Source organism: Mercenaria mercenaria, chromosome 13 (genome assembly GCF_021730395.1).
Source record: "Mercenaria mercenaria strain notata chromosome 13, MADL_Memer_1, whole genome shotgun sequence".
Classification (NCBI taxonomy): Eukaryota; Metazoa; Mollusca; class Bivalvia; order Venerida; family Veneridae; genus Mercenaria; species Mercenaria mercenaria.
This window is the reverse complement of record NC_069373.1, coordinates 49,121,964-49,140,591: the sequence shown is the minus strand read 5'-3', so window position 1 is coordinate 49,140,591 and position 18,628 is coordinate 49,121,964. Positions and strand designations below refer to the sequence as shown.

Here is an 18,628-nt window from a genome sequence, read left to right as displayed (position 1 = left end):
TTTCTGCTACGTTATGTTATTGTGATATTTGTGTCTGCTGTGCTTCGAAATAAATTGCACACTCTGACCAAATTTTAAGTACTAAAGTAAAGGAAAACGTTTATACCTTACAAAGTAAGAATTCTAATTTGTAATTTATGCCGATTCGTTTTTTTTAATGGATATCCAAGTTCATTTTCTACTTTGGCGTAAGCAAACTCCTTAAAATCTATTGGAATATATTTCAATTTTTCAATGAAGGCTTGTTAATAACCAATGCCTAAAATCAAATCACGATGGTAGATTTTCTATTTTCCTAATTCTGCAATAAAAGTCAGAATTCTGTATGCTCGTACATGTAGCTTTGTTCAGTTGTATAAATTGATCGTGTTTGAAAATTTAACATGCACCCATTTGATTAAGGTTTAGGAGTATATCACCAAAACACAGAAATATTTTATAAACGAATAACATCGTTACCAATATTTTACTTAACCATTACATGTTCTGCCGTACTGTCCCGTACTGAAAATATTCTGAAAAAGTTGTCCCCCTTTGAAAATGAATGCCATTTGTAAAGAAATAAAAATAAACAATTGCTGAAAACTGTGTTCCACTTAATTATGTGAAATTTCAACACTCGCATGCGATTGCAAATGAATCAAAACTAACATGTGTAACAGTTCTTAGAAAATGGTGAGTATTTGAAGGCGTTTGACTGCCCGGAAATGGGTCCAATTTAGGCAGTCTTTTTTTCGGAATTCAATGTTTATATTAGTATACTGACACTTGTTTTGTTGTTTTTGTAATGATAGCGTGTATATTACTTATATTACTCTATAAAACAAGTGTTTGTTTTGATGCATTTGTAAAAGCGTGGCATTCATTTTCAAAGGGGGACAACTTTTTCAGAATATTTTCAGTACGGGACAGTACGGCAGAACATGTAATGGTCAGGTAAAATATTGGTAACGATGTTGTTCGTTTATAAAATATTTCTGTGTTTTGGTGATATACTCCTAAACCTTAAGTTTATCATAAGCGGAGTTAAATTCAGCTACTACATTTGTATACCTGCGAAACACTAGCGAAAGGTGGAAAGAGAATGCTTTAACCCTATAAGACTGTATCCTACAACCTTCCAGTAGACGTCCCATACCACTTATTTCAATGAGTTTGACGTTTCAACGTATCATGATATTAAACAATTGCAAAGTAACGCATATTTCTTAAACACAATAAGCAATAATACAACTCGTATGACACATCGCTTTATCAAATAAAACTAAGAAGAGTTGGTTGTATCATTATAATAATTATTAACACATAATGTTCGTATTATATATAAATATCCGTGATTTGGTGATGAAAATATGATTCAAACCTTTGTATTGTACTAGCTTTGTACAAATAATTTCAAAGATCGATTATTTCCCCATATGGCCCTTACAAAGAGTGCAATTTATTTTAGAAATTTGGTATTTTTGCAATTTTGATATATTTATTATGAAATCTGTGAACAAACAACTCTTTTTTTATACAGAGGTTGTGGAAGTCTATGCTTTTGGCACATGCCTCATTTATACATCTGAAAATGTTCCAAATTCGCTCAAAGGTAACATACTGTGTCTCTCTAGGCTCGATTTCTTTGCTGGAAAAGATCTTTGGTTCGTTGGTTTTATGTCATACATCGACGTCGTCCTATGGATGCCGTGTTGTTCAGGCATAATGTCATTTGGCAGCCTCAGAGAGGTTACGGAACCCTGAATGACAATACATTGAACAATTATAATACATTAATTTTAGTAATTCGTTTTGATTCCTCATGTAATATGACACGTAATTAGGCAAAGATGATCAGTACTGAGTCTCTTCGATAAGCTCTCTGACAGTTTATCGAAATGAGAAGAGAAGTCTCTTGATGCTGCCTGCCCATGATATCGAACACAAATTTATAAAATAGTTTCAGGCATATAATGATAGCATTTCAAACTGAGAATGTGTATGAGAGACAACTGATAAAGTCTTTAATTATTGTTGGAACATGAATGTAGTCGTTCAAGTCGCCTTTGCATCAGTAAGCATAACCATTTAATTTAATCATTCAGGATTCTTTACGTGTGAAAATATCAACTAACATTTTATTTTGTAAATTGTAAAAGTATTTGGGCTACCTTACGTCTCACCGGATCCGCAACGAACTCTTTTTGGTTCAACATCATAACCGGGGTTCTATCAATTTGTGTATTTTCAGCAAAGTCGGATAGCGATGACCTCGGGGACATTGACGACGATGTTTGCGACAGGGATTCGTTTTGTGACATAAGGTTATTCAGACGGTCGCAATCACACCCCAGTCCTCCGTAATTGCTGATCATTCATGTAGCTCCCTTTGACAAATAATTGTAATGTTGCTTCTTTCCTAAAGCTTGTCGGAGAAGGTCTTGGACAACAGATGGCTGTTTCTTACAGGTCATATTAAGAGAACTCAAAACCTCATGCCATAGCTCACGCTGAGCCCCCGCTGGTCTATCTGTCTCAATAATCAAGTTAAATAATCCATCATCAATCAAACGACATCTCCATAAGTCATCAACGATGTACTTAAGATTGACTTGTGAAGTTAGTTTGCAATAGACACATTGACGACATCTCATTCCACCTTTTTTATTTTGTTCGAACATACCATCAATCCTCTTTGCAAGATTTTCATTATGAGATCTCACATGTTGGAGAAACCGTTTCATAACGTCGAAGTCCCTTCCCTTTATTAAACTAAGGAGTGTACGTACTTGATCCTTGCGATCGAGTTTGTTCCTTACACCTGCACATTCGTCCTCTGTAAGACAACCATCAGCGAGAAGATTGTCTGGCAATTCGCTGTCCTTAAACACGACCCCATCTACAATCTCTCTAATATGCCCTTGCAACGCATTTGCAAGGCATTCTCTCTCATCAGCCTTTGACAACGGTGTTCCTGAGAATTTAAACAGAAATATAGGTAATATTTTAGCTAAGCATTTGATGTACAGCTATAATTAGACATATGCGAGTTCAGCCGAGGTGGAGTGTGAACACCATAGACGATCGATACTTCTTAGGGGCCATCTCAACATAATTTATGTGGGTAAGAAAAACATCCCCATTACGACGGTGATAAAGCCTGGCCTATTAAGCCAGAAGTTTGTGGTTGGGGTTATAGATTTGGCTTGACTATTAATCTGTCCGTCAGAGACATTTTGTGTTACTTTATCGCCAAAACTATTTAATCTACCGCCATTACACTTGACTGAAATGTTATTCAAAATTGAAAGTTGTGAACCTGATAAAAAAAAGTCCAAGGTGAACTTTTTTGATAGACCTGTATCCGTCGTCGTCGTCCGACTTAAAACTAATTTACTTTTAACACTGTAGAGGTCATAAGACTAGTCTTATCGTAATGTGACTTGGTCAGAATATTTGTCTTAAAGACATATTGGAAAAGATTGAGACTGGGTCAAAAAGTATACCGCTAAGTGACCTAGCTTTCCCAGTAAACACCTGACGTTGTACCGACGTTGGTTAGACGTTGGATTTTGGTCGCGACGTCGGCGACCTGAATCCAACGTCTAACTAACGTCATATCCACGACGTCTAATAGACGTCTAGAAGACGTTGGAATTAGGTTGGATAGAAAGTCTGATAAAATGTTTTTAGTTATAAAACTAACTGGTATAATTTTGCTAGTATAGTTTAAGATATTTACTTGTTTTCATAAAGGCCTGGACATGCGCTTATTAATAGTAGTTCATTCTCACAACAAACATTATATTAATTATGTTACAATATCGCATGAGATTGTCTATTTTCGGAGACGGATTTTTTCACGAACTTTAAACTGTTCAAGATAAAAATGCATTCTATACCCATGTATAAATTATTCTAAATTCACATAGAGCTTCTCTTCTACACATGTCTATTAGTCACACATTCGCGAGATAAGCCTGCATCGGTTTACACAGTCTTGTAATCTGATATTTATTGGGATAAAATAGAGCAAGTTTATAAATACTTTACACAAAGGGAAGGATCCGCAACGTGAGTAACAGATTTTTAAAAATTATACTGATTTTAAAAGTTATACTGATTTATATTCCGTATTTTTTTTAAATGACTTATTTTTGTTTGTTACTTTAAAAAGCAACTGCATTTAATTACATTTTACGAAGTTATAGAATATTTTTTTCATAGAATTTAAAATATTACATGTTTGTTTGGCACGTATTAATTATGCTCTTAGTAATAGCATTAGTATATTTGTATATGTTAAATAATGAAACTGTCAAATTTTATACATTTCAGGTGGAAATGTTGGCGGAGTTGAAGAATTATATACAAAAATGACGAAACTTGAAAGTTTCAATTACTGCATTACTTTTTGGACTTACGTCGCCATAATATGAAATAAAGATGATAAAATACATGTGTTGATTACTTGTTTGATTGCAAACTACGTTGAAAATTTGGTCAGATTTTGGTTGAAATGTGGTTAGATTTAGGTTGGAAAATGGTCGGATTGCGACGTCTAGCCAACGTCAGGATCCGACGTCTAAACGGTTTGCAAATCCAACCAAAATCCAACGTTAATCCGACGTCGGGGTCCGACGTCTATACGACGTCTAACCGACGTCAAATGCCTACTGGGTTTTAATCCCGACTAATGCAAGATATAAATTGATCTAGACTTCTTGACTAAATTTCATATAGATCGAGTAGAAAATTAGCCCTTTTAAAGTTAAGACGTTATTTGCTATGATTTAGGTAGAGAACATGGTATAAAGAGTATTAGCCAGTTTCTGATCTGTAACCTAGTAACCTAGTTTTATATACCAGATAACCAAACTATTGAAATTTGTTATGCATATTAAAAGACAAATATTCGAAATAAGTTTAAAATAGAAAATATGGCATGTTGAGTATAAATAATTGTTTTATGATTTAACCTAGTGACGTACCCCCTAGCCTTCAGTGACCGCGTTTTAAACTTTACTTAGATTCGATTAAGACATTTTGGTAATTATAAATTTTAACCAGGATCAAGGAGTTGCGTTTTAAAAACGCTAAGTCCCAGGATGTTTGACGTAAGACGTTGCATTTTGAGGTTTTAAGTTTAAAGGTGAAAAGCATATGAAAGTCTAGATCGTCTATATACAAAAATGTACATGTATAGGTTATTTGGTAGGTCTTATCACACGTTTGTTGAGTGTGAGTATTAACTAAATTTTGTCATTTATTTTGGCTGTAGGACCAAAAACGTTGTTTATTAAGGATTTAAGTTTAAAGTGAAGGTCATATAAGGGTCAAGGTCATTTACTTATAAGTCAGTTTGTAGGTCTTCCCACAAGAATTGTTGAGTGTGAGTATGAACATAATCGGGTTATTGATGTGGGCTGTAGGCAGTCTCGTTTGTTCGGACAGACAAACAGACGAAAGAACAGTTCAGTCACTGTATCTACGGGGCATAAAAATAACCCGCTGAAACTGGAATAATATCATACAGATTATCGTAAGATACAAATCCTGTTTTTCTTTATTATTATAATTGGTGGATGCACAAACATAAAACATGATACCAAGTTGGTCGCTATCTCTTACTTTGCACCACAAGTGAAATTTGAATAAGCTTGAACAAAAGTAATGGACATCAAACGGGTGCTTATGTCAACAGAAAAAACACAATACTATTAAATATGATCCTATGAAACTGCTATCAAAATATAGCTTATTAATATTGCAAATCAATGCAGGTAAACATTGTGAATGTTAGCATAAATGTCAATGTTATCTGCAGAGGTATAAACATGAGAAAAAAGTCCCGTCTTACGTACTACAGTATATGTATGAAACGTTAGCTTTCCAGATATAAGATTAAACAATAGATGTCTGTACAATATGTGTGCCCCATGATGGGTTGTGCATCCTGTGATCGCTATGACTTCATAAGTCCAATCATGCTACATTGTTTATAGGTTTTGGGTAAAGTAATTCTCACATTATTGAGCAGAAACCATTTTCAAGGTTCAGGCCCCTGTGGCCTTGGTCTTTGACCTACTGAGCCCCAAAACAAAACATTTACTTGGTAAATCCAATCATGCTACTAAGTCTGAAGATTCTGAGTCAAGTGGTTCTCAAGTTATTGAGCAGAAATGGTTTTCAAGGTTTGCGCCCCTGTGACCTTGACCTACTTGAGTTATCATTCGGAAACCGATTGGTCTACGGACCGACAGACCAAGAGACAAACATCAGCAAAACAATACACCCCCTTCATCAATTTCCGTATTAAGTTTCGTGATCCTAGGCCCAAGCGTTCTCAAGTTATCGTCCGGAAACGGTTTAACTGTTCCGGTAACTGTGACTTTGACCTTTCACCTACTGATTTCAAAATCAAAAGGGGTCATTTGCTGTCATGATCAATCTTTCTATTAAGTTTCGTGATCTTAGGCCCAAGCGTTCTCAAGATATCGTCCGAAAACCGTTTAGCTGTTCCGGGTCACTTTTACCTTGATCTTTGACTTATTGATCTCAAAATCAATAGGGGTCAACTGATGATCGTGTCCAATTTTCATATCAACTTTCATGATCCTAGACTCTCGAGTTATCATCCAGAAACCGATTAGTCTACGGACCGACCGACCGGCTGACAGGCCGATCGACCGACCGACATCAGCAAAACAATATACCCCTCATTTGGAAGGTCAAGGTCGCGTGTATGAGATAAGACACGTTGTGGTCAGCAAGATAAAAATGTAAATTTAAGTGTTTTGCGGACGTTGTTCAGTCATAAAATTCAATATACAGTTTATAAAGTGTTCTGGATGGTAATAACGATGTAAGTCTTCTACGTTTCTTAAAACTGAAAGCTGTTTTACTGCGACGGAAAACCAGTACTACGAACAATTGAAAATGGAGGTCTATATTGAAATGTAATAAAACCGGTTCGCGATGTAAACATTCATCTGTGTACATGTAGTTGGATAGCCAAAGTAGGATTTTTAAAAGTGGACTTTAAATAATAGATCTGTTTGAGTGTAAAAATGCCTAAGACTAGAGAGGGTTCCAGGGATAGTGGTAGCAGTAAGGGTGCCTCCTTAAGGGAGGAAAATATAGTGTCGTCAGTGAACATTGATTTACATGTTAAGGGAGAAAAAGAAATCAGAGATAGGAAAGAGAAAAAACGACAAAGACGAGAAAAGTGACAAAAGTTACAAACAAATGAAAATTAACGAGATGATAGGTCAGATCCAGAAAGAAGAAAGTGAGCATAAAGAGCCAACTATGCATAAGTTGCTTACTATAGTCATCTGTTTAGACAAAAAATTCAACCAGCTAGCCTCCAAAAAGCGTACATTGAGAGTGCTCTGGATAAGAGACTTCGGAGCTTGGTAAGTGAAGACTTTTTGAATAACAAGTTGGAAAATCTTAAAGCTGAGATAGGAACAGAGATAAAGTTAGAATTGGACAAGAACTATGATGATATCAGAAATGTCAAATCAAAAATAAAGTTATCAGGTGCAGAAATTGCAAGACTGAAATCGAAAGATAGTGAAAGGAAAGTTGAAATAGATAATTTAAAAATTGCGGAGGAAAATAGAAAACTGTTAAAAAAGAAACCAAAGCTCTTTTATATGATCAGGGATAGCAAAGAGAGAATTAATTATATTGAGTACCAAATGAACGGGTTGGAGCAGCACGTAAGAAGGAATAGCGTCAGAAGAACGAGTCACTGAAATGTTAGTAGGAGCAATCGTTTATATATCTACTTACAATAATGTCATATGCGCAGAACCCCCTCCTACACTCTCTCCCGGAGTAACTTGAAATGGGTTAAGCTACGCTTCTGATTATTATCATTTTGTTACACCACATTCATACGTGCTTTACAGTAGACAAACCTTAAATCACTGACATTAACCAAATAAGAAAAACAGGGTAAGATATAAATCTTCGCGAAACGTTATAAACTGAAATGGGTATTTATCAAACATTTAAAAGCAGTCACCAGAATATCAGCATCTTTAATCTTTTTCGGAGAAAGGGAGAGAATTCCATTTACTTGGAGCAGTAAACACAAAGTTTCGGTTGCTGTTCATCACGGTCCGTGTTTCCGAGTAACTAACGACACAGTGTCTTTTGATCTTAGGTTTCAAGCCTGTTTGCATTCTTCTATCATGTCTTTTACTATTATACAGATTAGGGAATTACCACGCAGAGACTTACAGGTAAGGGTCAGAATTTTGTCCTGTAATCTGTATGTTATTAGTAGCTAACAGAGCCGAGCTGACGTGTTCTGGACATGCGGATGTTGGCATTAAGCTACAGACTGCACATTGGGTATATTAAAATATTTGCGAACATAACTTCATGCGAATTCAAAACAGTCGCGAATGTTAGGCACCATTAAGTAAAAAACAGTAGCAAGCTTTGAAGAAAGAACTACTAGCAAGCAAATATGACTGCTGACTATCCAGATTTCCAAAAATAACAAATCTACAATAACATGTCGCAAATGTATTGATTATTCTGCCATCCTTACGAAAATAATTGGTATAATTATTTCTTTGAAAAATAGCAAGACTAATATTACTGTTCACTGTAAAGAATGCTTTACCCCCACGTGTATGCCTCCAACACTGTGTTGATACTGAAGACTCGTCATGTTCGCCTTGCAATCTGCTGCATGAAGTTTCCTGGAAGTTATGGTTTTCTGCTTCCTTCATTACTTTTCTAATCTTCTCCTCAACAATATCACCCATTTCAGAACGTAGAACTGGCAAAATATCTTCCTTCATAATTTGCAAAAGTATTTCACGTTGTATCTGAAATTTAAAGTATTTATCTTAAAACGGGTGTTTTTCAAGATTTTTTTAATCTTTGAAAATACTGCAAAAGCTCTGCCTACATTTGACGAGAGCTATACACAATTAAGAGATCAACATATTAATCTTTTAGAAAACTAAATCTTCCGCATTAAAACTCTTGTGACAAAAAATGTTATGAGATAAAGAACTAACATTGTATTTGTTTAGTCACGTTAAGTTAATGTCTGTCCTATGTGATGTTAAAATTTTAATTCAGTATTGAATAAGATATAAAACTAAAATATTCATCCTTTTTTGTTATGTGAACATATTTTAATACAATTTAATCAAAAGGAGAATGTTTGATTTATAATCTCAGATATGCTTTGTAGAGAACAGTCATATGTTGTTAGTTTAAAATAGATCGTGCTAAATTCTCTGATAAATGTGCGATTGTAATCTTCTTACTTTATCAAAATGAAATTCATATTTGTGAACACTAACAATGCTTGATGACAATGGAATGCAAGTAGTCTTAAAAGAATTATTCTAAACATGCACGTTTTATGCGTAATTTTCAATAGGTACAAAAAGAGATAATTTTAGAGTCCCAACATTCATAACGAGAGACAAATGACGAAATTTATAGTTTTCTTCGTGCTTTCAATGATAACTCGTATATCTTTTTGAATTGAATGGCTGTTACATATTTGTTTTCAAATATACTAGAAGGATGAAAGATGATATGATATTACTCGTACGTTGTAGTTATAAAAACCATCTGAAATGAAATTCAGTAAAAAGGTAAATCAAGTACAAGTAGTTCCAGCCTGTAGGAGGTTCAACTCTGCATCACTGGTCGTATGTTTTGACTTTAAAAAAATTTAGTGCTTTGTCTGATCCCTGACATTGTTTAACCCGTCATATAAGTCATATGGAAACTGTTTGTCACGAATAATAGGGGAAAAGAAGTCAGAGAATAGTTATATGTCTCAGACACCGGTAAAATAGGTCTCATCAGCACTGAAGGTAAACCAAGGACATTTAACATAGTATATTTGCAAGTCTTAGACTTAGGCACTTCAGATTAGGATCCTTATCATAGCTCAAAAAATAAAGAAATAGTAGCACCCCTTGGTCATGTATCAAATATCTTAACATCATATCTGATAAAAATACAGATGCCGCAGGGTCAAGTATACATAGTCCGTAGTTTATGTTCTCAACATGTTTATGTTATGCATGTCCCGTATTGTCCTCTGTAGTCGTACTATTGTAGTTAATCAGTTGTCGACTTCCGTAGTCTAGTTGTTGTAGGCATTATTCTTCATCCACCTATATAAACCATATCCAATACTAATATTCAAGTCTTTACCCATATTACTGATTCATAATTTTCATAATCCACTAACTATGATAGCTAAAACATGGATGTGCCTCACTTTCCCGGCACAAAGCATAGGCATTTGAAATAAGAATTGATGGTGGAAGCCACAGTTACTGTCGTTGGCAATAAATATTCATAGCAGCGCATTTTTGTGTATTCACAAACACGTTATCCATATATAGTCCCGAGTCTAGAACTCATGTGAGCAGACCAAACTTTATAGCCAGATGTTTTTTTTTTGGACTGCTACACAGATGTTTATAATATTGTATCTTGATTTTACTTTAAATAAATTTGTCAAAAAAATTAGTTTGCATCCTAATGGAGCACTGCCCGATCTTTTCCAAAGCCTTTACTTGTAGCAAGGGAATTAATATTTGTAATCAATTGGCTTTTTAAAAGCATTTTATTTACTATTCCAACACGACCAGCAAATAACCTGCATACATGTAGAGCAAAATCTATCTCGGGTTATTCTGCAATAAAGGAATAAGGTCAGTAATTCGGTCGAAAATGTGCTTCCGTGGTGTAGTCGAAAGAAGTCCATAATAAATAGATCCTAATTTTCCCATTTTTTGCGCAAATTCGTGTAGAACGAGTGCTTTAATCACCATTTTTCACTACTAGAATACATTCTGCATGAAATGAGACGGTTTTCATGTTCATACACCCCACATGGCAAGTTTTGCAGATCGAAACCGGAAGTAGGTGTTTATTGCGCGGACGAGAGCAAATATGCGCCATTTTTAGGGTAGCAGACCACAACTGACTGGCATTTCACTAGGAACTACATCACCCCCTATTTTCTTTTCATTTTTTCGTTAATTTGTGATAGAACTTCCATGAAAAATAGGTGTAGGAAAAAGTGATGTTCTCTAAAGATACGTAAAGACGATCTGAAGTTGTCGTTTTTTATATGAAACAAAGAAGGATTTGAATTACTGACCTTTAACCTAAACCACCTTTGAACTGTGCTGCGCGCGCATCGTGTTTTGGCGTTTCCATTTATACACTGCGTGCAAAGTTTTATGAAATGGATCTGCAACTTTTACAGATTTATGGGAGGAAATTTCAACAACCAGATCTAGGTGCGTAGCACGAAGTGTAGTTCAGAGCGTAAAAAATAGTTACCCTTTCTTAACACTGTACGTTGTTTCAAATCGAAATAACAAGTTTCAAAGTGTGATTTATCGTAGAATAACCAGAGTTTTTCGTTCTTATGTACGGCCTGAGTGATATATTCTTTCGCATAAGAACTCAAAACACGGGTTACTCTACGATAAATCACACATGGGAACTTATTATTTCTTAAATATCCAAATGGCAGAGCACTCTATTAGAATAATACCTATAACACAGTTGAAGCAAAGAGTCTAGTTGTCCAAACGTTTTAAATTAATTGAATGACAATTTACCTCATTACACTGCCGTGTTTATAAAAATGACTTTGTGCTAGCTCGTAAACTGTCAGATATTCACATGAGAAAAATTAACTCTTCCCTAAATTATGTACTTGGCACGATCAGACAAAAATCAAATGTCCAAATCTCCTGAAACTAATGTAGTAGCAAAACGGAATAATGCTTACTGAAATACGGAAAAAAAAACATATTTCGGATATATTAATTGGCAGAATAATTTCTTAATTTATTCAATAGATTTTGATCTTTATCGAAGAGCATCTATACAAATTTATCAGAAGATCCCTTTGAAGCACAAACAAACAAAAATATGTCCACGTAGGTAATTAAATGTGCATTATCAATCCCCTCAGCTAAGCCCATCCAGCAAGCTTCTCCGCCAACCCCCTCCACCAAGCTTCGAACTAAAGAAAACTCTATTATACAGTAATTTAGAATAAATTCCACTACCTTAAGGTCTAACAACTCCAAGTTATAAGTGCAAAGTTGCATTTTACAGTAAAACATACGTTAAGTCAAGGGTGCTTTAAAACAAAATCACCCATTATATTATATAACATTCAAAAATGAATATTCTAACCTTTTTGAAACGGGTCATACACTCGTCTTCAAAATGACACATGACAAAATCTACATTTGGTTATAAGGAAACGATTTAGGAATTTCTAAAACAATGCACACTAATGTCATATTTGTACAATTTGAAAATTATTTTAAAACATCCCATTCAAAGTGCGATGGTATACTGCATAATTGAAGGGGTCCGTGCAAAAAGGTACCTATCTCCATTTTTAGTCAAAATTGAGTTAAGGCATTTGTTGCATAAAAAAGAACATTCTGCATCTGTTTAGCTCCCCCATCAGCGTATTTTTCTGCTTAAAAGTGAAAAAAAGGCTATTTCCTGTATGCAACATTGGGTCTAACTCCACAACGAGTAAATATCAGAGAGTACAGGGCTTTGATGGCCGTTTCGGATAATAAAAAGATCACAAGCCTAATGTAAACAGACTATATCAATAGTTTCAAAAGTCATCAGGTATGTGAAATTAATATATTTCATTGATAAATTTAGGTAAAAATTATTAGCTTATCATTGTTTAAATGCAACAATGGTCCTAATTGCACGGACTTAGAACCTTTGTTGCATAACCTTTTTGAGTTAGATCCCTTGTTGCATAAACATAATCGACAAAATCAAGGTTTTTTGTTATAAAATTGATATAAATAGTGCAATATACACGAAACTTTGTAACATGACTGTTTAAATATTATACAATCTATAACTGTACGGACCCCTTCAGTTGTATAGTAAATATCATTGAATCACCTTGAAGTAAGATTTTTCATAAGATAAATTACCATGTTATCCTCCGAAATGTCTTTATTGCTAGACGTTCGCCTCCTTGGAGATGTAGCCTTCCGATCGTCGATATTTGCTAGTTCTTGTTCATCAATGTCAATATGTTTGCGAACTCCAAACGGAGACGAGATATTCATTTCTTGCACGTCACTCGGTTTAATATGGACATCATGGGTAACTCCAAACGGTGACGAGATGGTCATTTCAGTCACGTCACCTTTTCGCGAGACATTCCCTTTCGAGTCAGGTTTTCTGTCTTTCTTATTCATTTTACCAAGAACAATGTGTTATGTAATTTACTTTATTTTTCAAAACAGCTGCAAAACTTCTTATGATCCGGACTACTAACCAGCTGGCAACAGATAAATTGTGTTCGCTCACCAAATATCTAATACACTTTAAATAGATCCTACGTAGTATTATACAAAAAGGAATTCGTTATCTGATCTGCTTATCGGTTAAGCGATACAGTGCAATCGAAATACTGACTCACAGTGTAAATTCTATTGTTCAAACGCACTTCGCCTTATCAATGTATTTCGTTGTGTTGTGGGGCACTAAGTATTGGCGCAAGTACTTTAAATATTTCAATTACCGCTTCTTTGACTTATACTGAAATACTGATAACATCATTGGCTAAAAAATATTCAATATACATGTTCCTGAAATGGCGGTAATGAGAGCCCTTTAAGTTCAAGTAATGTATCTCTTAATTTCATTATATTTTGAAATGTATTTTAATGGGAGGGTGTACTAATTTTATAAAGGATTCTTCAATGAAAATACATTTGGTCATATCTGGTCATAGAATAAAAACTCTCGATATATCACAAAAATGAAAAAAATGAACTTTTGCATAGTTCGGAAGAAATTTACAAACAAGGCAATCAGGGATTTTGTAGATCCAAAGGTATATTTTCACATTGTTAAAGAGATAAACAAACATCAAAATTAATGCAAACTTAGTTAAAATGTATACAAGGTTTGAGATCATATAACATTTTATGTGATGTGCAACTATCTTATCTAACCTGACATATTAGATGCATTGTAAGATACTACATGTACTATGAGGAATAAACCTGTCAATTATAGATAAGAAAACATGACAATTTGCCAATAGCTGCTATTGATATCAGTAGTGTTTAAGAAACAGTTTAACGGATCCGTAAAACATCAAAGTTTAAAATAAAAAAAAAGTGGAAAACCACAAGTTGCCAAACACGACATAAATGAAAATGTTGCAGACTCGGTTCGATTGACCTCGTTCATGGACGGTAGTGGAAACGCAATCTACCGTTCATGCCCTCTTAACTCGGGTTGAGCAGAACTCAACATTTACCAACATTTACATATGTTACAATTGAACATACAAAGTAGATGACCTCTATTGATTTTGGGGTCAGTCTATTAAAGGTCAAGGTTACAGCGGACAGAAAATGGAAATCCGTTTCTGGCCAATAACTTGAGAACCATTTGACCTAGAACCTTCAAGCTTTATAAGGTGATAGGACTTACAGAGTAGATGCATAGCCCTTATTGTTTTTGGGATCACTCCATCAAAGGTCAAGGTCACAGGGGGCTGAACAATAACTTGAGAAACACTAGACTCAGAATGTTGAAACTTAGTGGGATGACTGGACATGCCAAGTAGATGATCCCTACTGCAGCCAACCATCAGTGTCTCTTTGATTTTCACTCCTGTCCCGTAATGACTTCTTTCCTATACGACTATGCATTGGGGGAGCCATGCGCTTTTTTACAAAAGCATCTTGTAGTTTCCTCCTAAACTCTATGCCAACTTTGATGAAACTGCACAAGGGTGGTCATTGGATTGTCTTCTTCAAAATGTGTTCAGGTAATTAAATTCCTTTCAGAACTCTGGTGCAACCGAATGGAAAAATGAATTGAAAATCTTCTTGTCCAAAACCACAGGTCCTAGGGCTTTGATATATGGTATGTAGCATTATCTAGTGGTCATCTACCAAAATTGTTAATATTATATCCTTAGGATCAAATATGACCCCGCCCTGGGGGGTCACATGATTATATAGACTTATATGGTGAAAAAACTTTGAAAACCTTCTTGTCCAAAACCACAGTTCCTAACGCTTTGCTATCTAGTATGTAGCATCAAATTTGTTAGTTTTTTTTTTCAATCGTCTGAAACGATAACGAGAAGTTAATGGTGTATATAGCATTGTTTATGGTTTGTTAATTGATTCGATGACGTTTCAGTCGTAATGCAAGGTATACGCTGACTCTCAGTATGACGCAAACCAGTGCCATTGTCCCAATGTAGCAGTGCAACGGAAGGTCAATTCCAGCATCGTGCAATATATCTGTTGATGTAACGAAGTCTGAACTGTTCTGAAGACACTTGGGGAAATGCGCCACATTGGTTGAATTACAACTGAAATTGAACAAATTCAGTACAATTCAAGTTTACATTCTTGCATAAAAACTACTTTTTTCACTGGATCCGCCCATGTATTAACGGGAGAGAAATCGTGTGCAAACAAGGCAATTCACGTGCTGTTAATACCCGATTTTTATTTTTGAAATGCTTTCCCAGGGACGTATATGTAATTCTGCGCAGATTGACATCTGGTATCTGCGTCTTTTTTCTTTCATAAAAACCTCTTCTTGAAGCATTAAAGATGCAATCTAAACCATAGAATGCTTTACTGTATCAGTAACTAACGCCAAATGCGCTGCCACCAACATTTTTGTACTCGTTTCTTCCCTTGTTTACTCCTCTTTTAGAACTCTGCGTCAATTCAGATTTTGTAGACAACCGCGAATGTTAAAGAATCGCGTGTTTACCTGTGCGATTCTTTGTTTTTAGGTTTCATATTTATGACTTTGGTAAGTATCAGTCAGTATGTTTTATCTTATTTCTCGAAGAATTCATATAAAGGCCTAACTAAACTAAAGGAACCAGCGTGGGGGCCATCTGGTCTAGTCGCGTAATGGCTGCCAGTTATTTGAACACTAATTTTTCACTTGGCATGGCAACAGAGGTCTAAATTGAAGCTAGTTTCTGTTTAAATTTCATTGTGGATGTATTTTTGATATTTTGGTAGGAAAAATGGGAGAGCAGGTTGTATTTGGTGAAGTCAAGCTCAATGTTAGTATGAGTAGTACTTCCAGGTCACAGCAGTGTGATTTTGATGTCAGTTTACAGTAAGCAAATGTGACCAGAGAAATCTCTCTTAGAAGATACATGACCCCTACTTTTCTCTTCATTTTATATCAGTTTTATCATAACTCTTTAAAATGAGGTAAGGATTTGTTCTCTGAAATGGGTCTAGCTATGTTTGGTAGCTCTTTGAAAAAGGCCAGTTTTATATAGAATATATAGGGAAAACTATTTAGGCTATTGTGACCTATAAGAAAATGTGGGCAAAAATTGAGATTTGTCCAGATATTGATATAAATCAACTAGTTTGGTCAGAATTTGTTAAAAAATGAGCATTTCATTGAAAGTTTGCTGCAAAAATTGATAAAAACCCCAAAAATCACATTTTCACTGTGTTGGGTGTATTTTTTATAAAACAAATGCACATTTACACTCTAAATTTTGCCCATCTATACCTTTCAGAGGGGACATTTGGTTTATTTTAAAGTGTTAGTGTGTAATTTGCTTGCAAGTTATGGTAAAAATGTATAAAATAGGGCAAAAACCAGCTCTGGCTAGAACTGGTTAAAAATTATGTCGCGACATCAATTTTGAAGGAAAACTGGCGCAGGGACCCGCATTACTGAAAATGCCATAAAACCTGGAAAACTGATTTAATCAAGCTGAAACTTGGTATTTTTCGTGCAGATGTGTTACTGGTACTATACAAATGAAATTGAGACTATTACAGAAAAAGAGTTTTTCTTATAGGCCTAACTAAACTAAAGGAACCAGCGTGGGGGCCATCTGGTCTAGTCGCGTAATGGCTGCCAGGTATTTGAACACTAATTTTTCACTTGGCATGGCAACAGAGGTCTAAATTGAAGCTAGTTTCTGTTTAAATTTCATTGTGGATGTATTTTTGACATTTTGGTAGGAAAAATGGGAGAGCAGGTTGTATTTGGTGAAGTCAAGCTCAATTTTAGTATGAGTAGTACTTCCAGGTCACAGCAGTGTGATTTTGATGTCAGTTTACAGTAAGCAAATGTGACCAGAGAAATCTCTCTTAGAAGATACATGACCCCTACTTTTCTCTTCATTTTATATCAGTTTTATCATAACTCTTTAAAATGAGGTAAGGATTTGTTCTCTGAAATGGGTCTAGCTATGTTTGGTAGCTCTTTGAAAAATGCCAGTTTTATATAGAATATATAGGGAAAACTATTTATGCTATTGTGACCTAAACAGCTTGGAAACTTGACACTACGCTCGTACTCATCCGTACTCCAACTGCGTGTCCGTACTCAATGTAACTCGAATGTAAAGTTATTATTCTTGACATTGTGATCGAGTCCACCAAATTGTGAAATGATATGAACAATTATTGGTAATTTTATGTTTGTAATAATGAGAGATAAAAAAATCGCTTAAAAACCTTCAGGATATGCTTTTGATAGTGTTGTTTATTTCCGGGCCCTGGATACGGATATTTAAAACATGTTTACTGTTTCCAAGAACAACTGGAATGGTAAATAAAAAATGTACCAGAATCGTCAAGTCATCACATATGAAAACAATACATAAATCGTCGTGAAATATATTTTTATGCAAGAATAGCGACCTTCGGTCTCGGTCACAAACAATCCCGCGGGCTTCTGCAGACGTTAATACACAAAACAACGTGTATTATCCCTACATTATTCCATCTCACTACGTATTTCTTAAAAGAAAGTTACAGTTTTATAAACCTATAGTGTCAATATTTAAAAAGTAAACAAGGTAGTTGTGTCAACATTATTACAAAAAATGTAAGTCTGTTTTAATTATCTCACCGATGATGATCCTCCTTAAATTTTAGAACAGTGATTAAGCATTAGTGTTAACATTTATAATTGCTAAAATTTACGTTCCAGAATGTTAATACCAGTGAACAAATCGAGGGGTTAGTGCCAGAAGGTATATGTAACTTCTTTATTTATGTGTCATTTCGACCTTCTGGCTCCATCTATTCCTTCGAAATAATTCTGCCTGGTATTATACAGTTCGCAACTCATAGAGTACCTCCCAAATCAATTATTATAAAATGCAATACTTACGACACCGGTTCTTTGTTATCATACAGGATTATACACACCGCACTGATTGGATAGTGCATGTGAGAGAAATATTTTGCCCAAACCAGCCAATAGGGAATATATTGTACCACAAATCCGCAAAACAAGAGTGAAAAGTGTAAAACTCCATAGTACTTCAAGATAAAGCCGACTGTCCGGGAAAATGACGCTTATAAATAACCCAAGCCCCTGCAACAATATAAGATAAGTTATTACACAAAATAGTTAAAAGGGCCATAACGTCTTTGTTTATAATGTTGTTGCTACATATTTTGATATATAAGTTAAATATTACATTTATTGTTTAAAACAATGTGTGTTAAACTAATAGTTTTGTCTCGTATATGGATCATATATTTGACTATGTGACTAACACAGTAGAAATTAGTGTTGAGTCCAATAACCACCC

At 35.0% G+C, this 18,628-nt stretch overlaps 1 protein-coding gene across 2 annotated transcripts; it reads right to left on the bottom strand.

Annotated features, from left to right (window-relative positions):
* Positions 1–1,011: 1,011 nt before the first annotated feature.
* On the bottom strand, positions 1,012–13,612 carry LOC123528766 (uncharacterized). Of its 2 annotated transcripts, XM_045308740.2 has the most exons (5): positions 12,984–13,612; positions 8,627–8,834; positions 2,772–2,956; positions 2,154–2,512; positions 1,012–1,742 (listed from the first exon to the last, which is right to left on the bottom strand). In XM_045308740.2, exons 1-4 carry the CDS (start codon positions 13,251–13,253, stop codon positions 2,468–2,470), a joined length of 708 nt encoding a protein of 235 aa, XP_045164675.2. In that variant the 5' UTR covers positions 13,254–13,612; the 3' UTR covers positions 1,012–1,742; positions 2,154–2,467. The 2 variants fall into 2 exon arrangements, with proteins under 2 accessions (XP_045164675.2, XP_045164674.2); XM_045308739.2 differs by having other exon boundaries at positions 2,154–2,956; positions 12,984–13,609.
* Positions 13,613–18,628: the final 5,016 nt, after the last annotated feature.